Source organism: Phycomyces blakesleeanus (assembly GCF_001638985.1).
Source record: "Phycomyces blakesleeanus NRRL 1555(-) unplaced genomic scaffold PHYBLscaffold_19, whole genome shotgun sequence".
Classification (NCBI taxonomy): domain Eukaryota; kingdom Fungi; phylum Mucoromycota; class Mucoromycetes; order Mucorales; family Phycomycetaceae; genus Phycomyces; species Phycomyces blakesleeanus.
The window spans coordinates 130,512-141,669 of record NW_017265152.1 but is presented as its reverse complement, the minus strand read 5'-3'; the positions used below and the strand labels follow the sequence as shown (position 1 = coordinate 141,669).

General features: G+C 35.8%; 3 protein-coding genes across 3 annotated transcripts; 2 read left to right on the top strand and 1 right to left on the bottom strand.

Annotated features, from left to right (window-relative positions):
- The first annotated feature begins 601 nt into the window (after window positions 1-601).
- PHYBLDRAFT_126479 (hypothetical protein) lies at window positions 602-2,254 on the top strand. The gene is made up of 5 exons (XM_018429107.1): window positions 602-643; window positions 776-908; window positions 1,032-1,268; window positions 1,386-1,736; window positions 1,870-2,254. Exons 1-5 carry the CDS (start codon window positions 630-632, stop codon window positions 2,104-2,106), a joined length of 972 nt encoding a protein of 323 aa, XP_018288143.1. The 5' UTR covers window positions 602-629; the 3' UTR covers window positions 2,107-2,254.
- Window positions 2,255-2,889: 635 nt separating this feature from the next.
- Window positions 2,890-4,514, bottom strand: pkaC8 (protein kinase A catalytic subunit; the record flags this gene model as incomplete). The annotated part of the gene is made up of 6 exons (XM_018439995.1): window positions 2,890-3,018; window positions 3,198-3,275; window positions 3,361-3,514; window positions 3,675-3,794; window positions 3,901-4,164; window positions 4,315-4,514. Coding segments are annotated over 6 exons (945 nt in total), but the record flags the coding sequence as incomplete, so codon positions are not given.
- A 1,648-nt stretch (window positions 4,515-6,162) lies between these two features.
- PHYBLDRAFT_126476 (hypothetical protein) lies at window positions 6,163-11,062 on the top strand. Its single transcript, XM_018429106.1, has 13 exons — window positions 6,163-6,459; window positions 6,693-6,891; window positions 6,949-7,087; window positions 7,207-7,333; window positions 7,453-7,535; window positions 7,679-7,845; window positions 8,064-8,188; window positions 8,296-9,346; window positions 9,563-9,864; window positions 9,977-10,095; window positions 10,273-10,367; window positions 10,468-10,729; window positions 10,817-11,062. The coding sequence occupies exons 1-13, from the start codon at window positions 6,288-6,290 to the stop codon at window positions 10,919-10,921; spliced, it is 2,946 nt and encodes a 981-aa protein (XP_018288141.1). The 5' UTR covers window positions 6,163-6,287; the 3' UTR covers window positions 10,922-11,062.
- The last annotated feature ends 96 nt before the right edge of the window (window positions 11,063-11,158 follow it).

Below are 11,158 nucleotides of genomic sequence, written 5' to 3'. Positions count from 1 at the left end.
CTAATGAAAATATTGAACTTTTATAATTCTTTTTAGTCTGTACACCAAAAGTGTAAATCAAAGATTGTCTTTATGCTGATAGGCGATGGCATATTGAATTAATTCTGATTAAAAACAATATTTACATAGAAAAATGTCAAATTTGCCCTACAATTTAAACAATCTTCTTGTTTGAATAAAGGTTGAACCTTTTCTTGTCAAAGCGGAAGAGCCAATTTTAGATTGATGCTAGCATACTTTTTTTTTTGGAGAGGAGGGCAGAATTTTCCCCTCTCCCTGTAAGTTTTATGTATCTCTTCGCTACGGAAAGTTCAAGTACTGTAGATTTCGAACAACGGCATTAATTTTTTGTAGTGATAATCTTTACCAACCGAACTTTATAGAAGATATGATTGGTTAAAGACTGCAATGAAATTCGTTCAATTTTTTTTTAATTGACTCCCCTCTCTCTTTCCTAATTAAAAATAAAATAAAACCAACAAGAGGCTTCACAAATCTCACAGTCACTTCCAGGCCAAACCTCGTCCCAGGATTTGTGACAACCTTTTATTTTTTAAAATCTGTACTGAAAAAAAAAGTTACAAAAAAAAAAGCTTTGTCTGGATCCTATACCACAAATTACCGAGATCATGTTGCGTACAGTGTATGTCTTTACTAGCTAATAAATAAATATATATTTATTTATTATAAATTTCACTCAAGCTACTTTTTTTTTAAAATATAAATACAATTATACTATATTTAACTTGAATTGACATCATTGCCTCACCATTAGAAAACCAAAGAACGCCCGTTCCAAGCGTTTCCTCAAGAACAGAGAATCAAAAGTTGTCGAAAACCCAAAGACCACATTGCTTGTTCGTGGATCCACAACCAGTCAGACAGTAAATGATGCCCTGAAGGATCTTGTAAGCTTTCCCTATCTTTTTTTTTTTTAGTTTATGATTGTACAAAGTATCGATTTTCTTTATATATTTTGTCTTTTAACAATTTAAATTACTAAATGTGTTTTTTTTTATATTTTCTTGTAGAGTGCATTGAAGCGTCCTCAGAGCATCTACTTTGGAAAGAAGAATGAAATTAAGCCTTTCGAAGATGAGGAAAAGATTCAGTTCTTCTCCAACAAGAACGATGCTGCACTTATGGTCATTGGTACCCACTTGAAGAAGCGTCCTCACAACCTGACTTTTGTCCGTATGTTTGACCATCAAATTCTCGAGATGTTTGAGCTCGGTATTGAAAAGGCAGTTTCCATGAATGATATCAAGGTAAGGTACAGGCAACAATGCTTGTTTGTTTGTTTGTTTGCATGTTTTTTTTCTTTCTTTCGATTCATGCGCTAATTATACTTACTTATATATATATATATATACTTAACTCTATAGCACCCCAAATGTGCTGTTGGTATGAAGCCCTTGATGGTATTCAGTGGCGAGCAATTCGACTCTGACATCGTATTCAAGAACATCAAAAACTACTTTTTGGATTTTTTCAATGGCGAAGAAACCGAGGCAGTCAACCTGAACGGTCTCGAGTATGTGATTAGTCTGACAGCCACACCCGACAATAAGATCTTCTTCCGTACCCACACCATTCAGATGAAGAAGAGTGGATCAAAGACACCCCGTGTTGAACTTGTAGAAATGGGCCCCATGTACGATTTCACCATCAGACGCACATCTCCACCCAAGCCTGATCTGTGGGCAGCAGCAGTCAAGGTTCCCAAGGAGATCAAGGTAATAAAAATACATAAATCAGGAAGGACGAGAAAAGTTCTTTTTTTGTTTGTTTTTGTTTTGTTTGGCTAGCTATTTTACTTGGTGTTTGCTTGAACTTGTTACTTATTCTTCTTTGGTTTGTTTTCTGTAGCACAAGAAGGTCAAGAATGTAAATGTAGACGAAATGGGAGACAAGTATGGCCGTATCCACGTTGGAAACCAAGAGATTGCAAAGCTCCAGACCAGAAAGATGAAGGGTCTCAAGAAGAGATCCGCAGAAAAGGAGACCGACAAGGAAGGCGAGACTGTTTCAAAGAAGCAAAAGAGAGACTCGTCATCGTCATCATCAGCAGCAGTAGCAGTAGCAGAAGGATCAGACGAAGAGTAATATCAATAAAAAAAAGGAAAGAAAGCATTACCAAAAAAGGAGGAAGAAGAATATATAAAAGTGTATATAGATATAGATATATATATATAATCAGAACAATCTCGAGTATTTTCTCTGAAGAAAAGAACAGCGTTAATTTTATTACAGTATTTACAAAAGATAGCCTATTGATGGGATGGTTAGAATCTCCTGCTAAGACCAGCAGCCAACTTATAGTCGGGGATTGAACTATTTCTTCGACTTGGAATAATGGCACAATCACTGCAATTAGCCTTTTCTTTATATAATCTTTATACACACTCTATCCCACTCAATGTTTCCTAAATACACTCAATTGGGTTCAATTGCAAAGATAAATGTTATACGTAATATATATATATATATATATATCATTGTATTTTTTTAAAGAAAAAAAAAGGCATCTAGAAAAAGGTAAAGGGCAAGGGGAATAAGAGAAGATTGAAGGAAAGAGTGCTTATTATTCAGATCAGCAATGGATTTCAGATATGCAAATAATGATAATGCAAATAATAACAATAGTAATGGTAATGGTAATGGTAATAGTGATAGTGATAGTAACGGTAAGAATAAAAATACTTGTACGAATAATGATAATAATAATTATAAGAGTAAAAAATAAATAAATAAATAAAAATGATAATCAGCCAACGAAGAAGGGGAAGAAGGGGAAGAAGAAGGGTAGATTATATGGTTAAATATAAGCAACAAGGAAAAAGTGAAAGAAAAAATATAAAATAAATAAATAAAAAGTAAAATTCAAGAAAAATCGGTGAATAGATGCTTGTAAGGATCTTCACCAGGAGTTGAGCTTGTCTCGGATTCGGCTTCATCAGGATACTTTTCAAAATTACTGGTGTCGCCTGGGTGACGGTAGAGCGGAATGATCGGTGCCTAAGTTTATATATATATTATATATAAAATTAATTAATTAATCAATTAATTTTTTAATTATTTAATTATTGTATTGTATTGAAACCAAAATAATCAGAATTTGAAACGTCTAATAAAAAAACTATATTATAGGTATATAATAGTAATGATAATAAATCAATAAAATCAATTCAACTCACCCGCACGTTTTTTTCCAGCAAACCTATCCAGTCAACGCCTCTAAACCATTTGTGTCGCTTGACTTCCTCTGATCCACCCTACGTACAGACAGTTAATAAGATAGATATATACACATATTAATTATCCATCTGCCTATATATATATATCAAATTTTTGACTTACCACCAGATTGCCTAGCCGTTTACTCCAATCTCCTACCAGGAGTCTTTTTAAGAGATCTTTGGCCAGAGGATCAAAATGTGTAGGGAACCGAACCTTTCCTGCCATAATTTTTTCATAGATACCAAATGAATGGTCATCAAAGAATGGAGGGTACCTTGAATATAGAAATAAAGAAAGTTAATTTACAGTTAATAATAATTATGATGTAAAGTAATTTCCACAATCCAGCCTAATACACAGCCCAATTTGATCCAATTTGATCCAATTTTGATTCATAAAGTAATTAAAGTAATATACATATAAATACAACTTACCCTGCCAACATTTCAAAAATTAGAATCCCAAGCGCCCACCAGTCAACTGGTTTGCCGTGCCCTTTGCTTTGAATGATCTCTGGAGCAAGATACTCTGGAGTACCGCACAAGGTCCATGTTCTACAGACATGTATCAGTAAAAAAAATATAAAATATTCATTGTCTCTTTCTCTCTCTTTCTATATATTTATATTTATATTTATATTTATATATGCTGTTGTATTACCGTTGGACGATCTTCTTTGCAAATCCGAAATCGGTAATTTTGATGTGCCCCTGGTGGTCCACAAGAAGATTCTCGGGTTTCAGATCGCGATAGATGATGTCCTTTGCGTGAAGATATTCAATTGCCAATACAATCTCGGACGCATAGAATCGTGTCATGTCATTTGTGAACCGCCCGGCCCGTCGCAGATGAGAGAACAGCTCTCCTCCGACTACATATTCTTGCAACATATAGAGATTCGTATCGTCCTGGAAAGTACAGAATCTCCATTGGTTTTTTCCCAAGAAAGAATAGTAATAGTACAAAATATACAAAATACACACACACACAACGTACATGTCAGTCAGTCAGTTCATTCATTCATATATATATTTCTAAAAGTATATAAAAGTGTGTATGTGTGTTTTAGCTTACAGGTCCACTACAAACGGAAACCGAACAGAGGCCAAGATTTGCTTCTCGGACATCAGATGTTCTACTTGCTTTAGTCGGACTACCTCGGACTTTTTCAGGACCTTCATGGCATAGAATTTGTTGGTCGTTTTGAATTTGGTTAGGTAGACCCGGCCAAAGGTACCTGTTCCCAGGGTATCGAGTAACTCAAAATCCTTAAGCCCGAAAGTTGGCTTGGTTACATAGACAGGCGGGCGTGTGTGGTAGTATTGCAACCTACCAACTTGTTGCTGTTGGTACAATGACTGTGGTTGCGGAGGTTGAGCAAGTCCAGCCAACGGATGGTCTGGAGGAAAAGGGGATTCTCTTGCAGGTGTATTACCAGATGCACGTTGCTGTTGCTGTTGTTGTTGCTGTTGTTGTTGGGGCCGGGGATTACCAAGGTATATAGAATGATTACCTAGAGATGTTGTTGCTGTTGTTCCTGCTGCTGCTGAAGATGGCCGACTTTGAGCATCGAGTGGATGAGCCCGGTTGAGGAAGGCAAGAGGTGCCTGGGAGCGATTGTCTCTTTTTGGTTCTTTTTCAGAGATGGTGTCCATTTCGGCGTGTGATGTATAAGGTATGTCTTTGTGTGTATTTGTGTGGGTATGTATGGGCGCTTGTGCGCTTGTGCGTATGTATGTTGTAGTGTTGTAGTGTTGTATTGGAGTATGAGCGTCCGTGTGTATGTAGTAGTATAGTCTTTCTTAAAGAAGATTGATAAAGTTAATAATTATATTATTAATTTTTGTTGTTTTTTTGTGGGTGTATTTTATTTTCTTGTCTTGTCTTTAAAAAGGACCAGAAAATAAAATATAATATAATACTACTAATAGTCCTCCCAATATTACTACTTTTACTATTGGTATTACTCCTCTTCCTCCCTTTCCTCCCTTTATTGTATTCTGCTTTTTCTTTTATATAGTTTACCTGGAAAATTGGAACAGCTAAATTTGAAAGAAGAAGAAGAAGAAAAAGAAGAAGAAGAAGAAAATGTGAATATTATTTATTTATATATTTAGATTTATTTTAAAAATAATAATAATAATGAATAATTCTGATAAAATATATATATATATATATAAATATATATAAAAGAAGTTCAAAGTTGAAGTGTCAATGGTGGTTGAGAGGTTATTTAATCAAACACAAGACCCACCCCCTCTTTTAGCCAGAGAATTATTTTATATATAATAATAGTAGTAATTATATATATAAAAAATATAGCTATAAATAAATATTGAAAATAAAATATTTTAAAAGGTAAAGAGAAGAAGCTTGGTTATTATTCCTTTTGGACTTGCTTAAAGTATGTGAATGAAAATTCTAATATATAAATTATATTGTAATATATTGTATTATACGTACATACAATCTTTACATAAAACTGTAGTGAAATAAAGCACGCGCAAAACGCACAATTGAGGCATGTCGCACACGTCGCAACACCATTCGATTTTTGCCTCCTTTTTAGCCAATTTTTTTTTTTTTGGATGACAATAAGAATATTATTATTACTACAATATGTATGTATGTATGTATGTATGTATGTATCTATTTATTTTATAATGCTCAATATTTTACTCTGTTTCAAAAACACATCTTTTTGCTCTTTTTTCAAATGTTCAAACTGCTTACCCTCTCAGCATAATACAAACTAATAAATACATATAAATGCAAAATAAAAATTACCCTTCTTTTACTTATTAAAAGACAGATGTGTTTAAGAGCGTCAAATGCGAGCCCGTCACAGTTATGACGTGTATTTTTTGATAACATACACCGATTCTTCTATTTTTTCTATTTTTTTTCATTTACAGCCAAAAACTACACTGTTAAGCGTCAGCCTTTTTCTATCCCACTTTCTTTTTTTTTTTTTAATAAAAAGTCTTTGACAGATCTCTCAATTTACAACACATTTTAGCTTAATTTCTTACGCGACAAAGAAACCAATGGACGATTCTCTCTACGATGAATTTGGCAATTACCTCGGCCCTGAAGTCGAAGAAGATGATGATGACTTTGAAGAACAACACGAAGAAACACGCATGGAAACTCAGTCTGAAGAAGAAGACGAAAATGAACCAGAACATGTCAATGAATCTGCTTTAATGCTCATCGATGGTAAAGCATAAAACTTTTCTCTTTTTTTTTTTAAAAAAAAAAAGAAAAGGCATCCAAAACAACCATTACGTTTACAACTACAACTACAACCACGAATAAGAATACGACAGCAAATACGATTACAATTACTACTTGACCCGTAGCCACCATCAAGAAAATAATAAAATAATAAAATAATAAAAACTATCTTAAAGGACATTAATTAATGCATTATGTTAACTTTCCCTGTACAGATATCCCACCAAACCAAATCGTTCTTCATGAAGACAAGAAATATTATCCTTCAGCCGAAGAAGTATACGGTCCTGAAGTCGAGACACTTGTACAAGAGGAAGATACACAACCTTTGTCAGAACCAATTGTAGCACCAATCAAGGTTCGCAAGTTCCACGTCAGTGAAAAGAACTTGCCAGAAACGCGATTCAGTAAAGAGTAAGCATATACATACATACACATATATGTATTCTTACTTGTTTTTTTTATAACAAGGTTTATGATGGATATGATGAACTTTCCGGAATTAACTCGTAATGTCGCAATTGTCGGCCACCTTCACCACGGCAAAACCTCGTTTGTTGATACTCTTGTGTCTGAAACCCACAATATCCCAATCAATGTTGACCAACCGGTAAAGACAAAAATAGAGAGACGGATACACACACACAACATGCAAATGTTTAATATGTGGATCATCAAAAAAAAGGAATTAAGGAAAACACAGATACTGAAAAAATGAGATGTATGTAGGAACGTTATACAGATACCCACATCTTAGAAAGAGAACGAGGTGTGAGTATCAAGAGTATGCCAATGACAATGGTTATGCAGGATCTCAATGGAAAATCGTATCTTTTGAATGTCATTGATACACCAGGTAAGGAAAAAAGGAAGAGAAGAGATAGAGATAAAGAAGTATTTTATTGTTGTCGGTGCTGCTTTTCTTTTGGCAAGAGAGAATTATTGAAGCAAAATTCTTTTACATTATTGCTCTAGGCCACACAAATTTTATTGACGAAGTTGTTGCTGCCACACGCCTCTGTGACGGTGTTGCTATTGTTGTCGATGTTATTGAGGGAGTAAGTTCTCTTGCTAGGCTAGAGTCTTGGTTATGGTTGAATTAAATAGTCGACCTATCGATCAGTACTGTTTTATTTTGTTCCGTTAATTGGGCTTGTACAAAAAAAAAGTTAATCTCTTTACTGTTTTGTCGGTGATGTAGGTTATGGTCAATACCGAACAGATCATCAAGCATTGCATTCGTGAAAAGCTCGGCATGACTCTTATTATTAACAAGGTAGATCGCTTGATGTTGGAACTCAAGCTGCCTCCCACAGATGCATATTTTAAGTTGCGTCACACTATTGAAGAAGTCAACACTGTCATTAGGTAGGTACATGCAAATAATGCACACACACAGAGATAGTCATAAAGATAGAGAGATGATAGTATAAAAAATATGCAGGGATATATATATATATATATATATCAGTACGAGTAAAGAAAGGCTAAAATAAAAGAAATGATCTTCATTTATCATTTTCTTGGGTTGGTTCTTTCCTAACTAATTAATCGAAAAAAAACAAAATTTTCCTATATTAATGCAGAAACACACCAGGTGGAGAGGACATTCGTCTCTCACCCGAACTCGGCAATGTTTGCTTTGCATCCAGCCAAACTGGCTGGTGTTTTACCCTCAAATCATTTGCTAGACTTTATGCCGAATCTTATGGTTTGTACACAAGATTCTTCTTTAGAAATAGAAAGAAAGAATCACATTTAGGTCTGTGTGTGAATTGGGTAAAGTTTATTCTGACAATGTGTATGTGTTTACAGAAGCTGAGATTGACCCAGAAGAGTTTGGTAAACGCTTGTGGGGTGATGTATTCTACAATCCCGCCAAGGGAACCTTCCACCGCAAACCTCAGGGAGAGGGTAGCAAACGTGCGTTTATCCACTTTATTCTCGAGCCCCTCTACAAGCTTTATACACAGATTATCGGAGAGGATACCAAGGAACTTAAACGTACCTTGCGCACACTCGACATCCGACTCAAGGAAAAGGAGTTTGGTTTGAATGTCAAGGTCCTGCTCCGACTCGTGTTGTCCCAGTTCTTTGGTCCCCCTGCCGCATTTGTAGACATGGTTGTAGAGCACATCGCATCACCCATTGCCAATGCTGCCCAAAAGGTGGCCCAGATCTATACCGGACCCATGGATACTGAGGTAGCCCAAGCAATGCAGCGCTGTGATCCCGACGGACCCCTGATGATCCAGATCGTCAAACTGTATAACGACGAGGACGCGACCGCATTTGACGCATTTGGACGTGTTATGAGCGGCTCCATCAAGGCTGGCCAGATGGTCCGCGTCTTAGGTGAAGGTTACTCGATCGACGACGAAGAAGACATGACGATGCAAAAGGTCTCCAATGTGTGGGTTTACGAGTCCAGATACCGCATGGAGGTCGATGGTGTACCTGCAGGTGCATGGGTGCTACTTGGTGGAGTCGACAGTTCGATTATAAAGACTGCCACGATCGTTAACCAAAAGTCGCGCGAGGACTCTTATATCTTCCGCCCTCTGCGATTCCCCACCGCTGCCACATTAAAGGTCGCAATCGAGCCAGTCAACCCGTCAGAGTTGCCAAAGATGCTCGATGGTCTGAGAAAGATCAACAAAAGTTATCCCATTGTCACAACAAAGGTCGAAGAGTCTGGCGAACACATCTTACTCGGTACCGGTGAACTTTACCTTGACTGTGTGTTACATGATCTTCGCCGCATGTACGCCGAGATCGAGCTCAAGGTAGCTGATCCTGTTGTCCGTTTCTGTGAAACTGTGGTCGAGACATCTGCTCTCAAATGTTTTGCAGAGACACCAAACAAAAAGTAAAGTATTTTCATTTTCGAAAACTAAAAAACAAAAGGCACAAACTTTTCATAGTATATATATCTTTAGAAAGGTTCATTTAGTGTAGTGTAGTGTAGTGAATTGATCGATTGATTGGTTTTATTGATTAGTTAGTTAAAATGAAATTTTCAAATGATTTTTTTTTCTTGTACACTAATGCTTCCTAATTTTTTATTTTTTGCTTGTAATTATAGGAATAAGCTCACATTTATTGCAGAACCTCTTGAAAAAGGATTTGCTGAAGATATCGAAACTGGAGAGATCAATATTCGCTGGCCTGTCAAGGAGCTCAGCAAATATTTACAAAACAAGTATCAGTGGGATGTGTTGGCATCTCGGTCAATATGGGCATTTGGTCCTGACGATATGGGGCCAAATGTATTGATGGATGACACACTACCATCAGAAGTTGACAAGAAACTCTTGTTTTCTGTCAAGGATTCTATTAAGCAAGGTTTCCAGTGGGGTACTCGCGAAGGACCATTGTGTGATGAACGTATGTTACAGTAATTATTATAATTGGATTTGAACGTGAATTTGAACGTGAATTTGAACGTGAACGTGAAACTGAGAGTGAAATTTTAAAGACTAACAATTTTTTTTTGTAGCCATACGAAATGTCAAATTCAAGATATTAGATGCTGTTTTGGCAAATGAGCCGATATATAGAGGTGGTGGTCAAATCATTCCTACCGCTCGTCGTGTCTGTTACTCCTCCTTCTTGACGGTATGTTTGTGATTTCAAGATGAAAACCCCTCCAAAAACAAAAACAAAAACAAAAAGCAAAAAGCAAACAAAAAGGGGATCCTTATTTGTTTTTTACATGATATTTTCTTCTTATTCTAATACTTTTATTAACTCACGCTCCTACATTCTTAATACCATTTATACAAAAACAAATAGGCAACACCTCGACTGATGGAGCCTGTTTACTATGTTGAGATTCAAGCACCAGCAGATTGTGTTTCTGCAGTATATGCAGTATTACAACGGCGAAGGTAAATTAATCAACAAGATATATAAATATATATATGTGCGTGTGTGTGTGCGGTTATTTACTATTTCTGTATATCTATATACCATATATAAATTCTTTAGAGGCCATGTAACCCAGGATCTTCCTAAACCTGGTTCGCCTCTTTACACTGTCAAGGCGTACATTCCTGTTATAGATTCATGTGGATTTGAAACTGATCTTCGTACCCATACACAAGGCCAAGCGTTCTGCCAGCAGATATTTGATCACTGGCAGATTGTTCCTGGCGATCCTCTCGATGCTAGTATTGTCTTGAGACCACTTGAACCCAGTCCGGCACAGCATCTTGCCAGAGACTTTATGGTCAAGACAAGAAGAAGAAAGGTAATAAATAGATAAAGATCTAGAGATGTTATAATATCTCTAATCAATTTGACTTTCTTATGGTTCTTAACATCTTCTACTTTTTAGGGTTTGTCTGAGGACGTCAGCATAAACAAATACTTTGATGATCCTATGCTTTTGGCATTGGCACAAAGTGACGTATTGGGTGGTGTATATGGTTCGGGTGTATAAGAAATTAAGAATCTAAAATAAAATAATAAATAAAAAGAAGAAAGAAAAAAGAACAAAACTTGCTTTGATTGATTGATATATCTATATGAATAATAAAAAGAAGAATAACCAATATATATATATATATATATATATATATATATGTGTGTGTGTGTGTGTGTGTGTGTTTTAATGAGCATATATAAAGGAAAAGAGCATATACAGAAAATGCAAATGTTAAAGATGAAAATAGAGTAT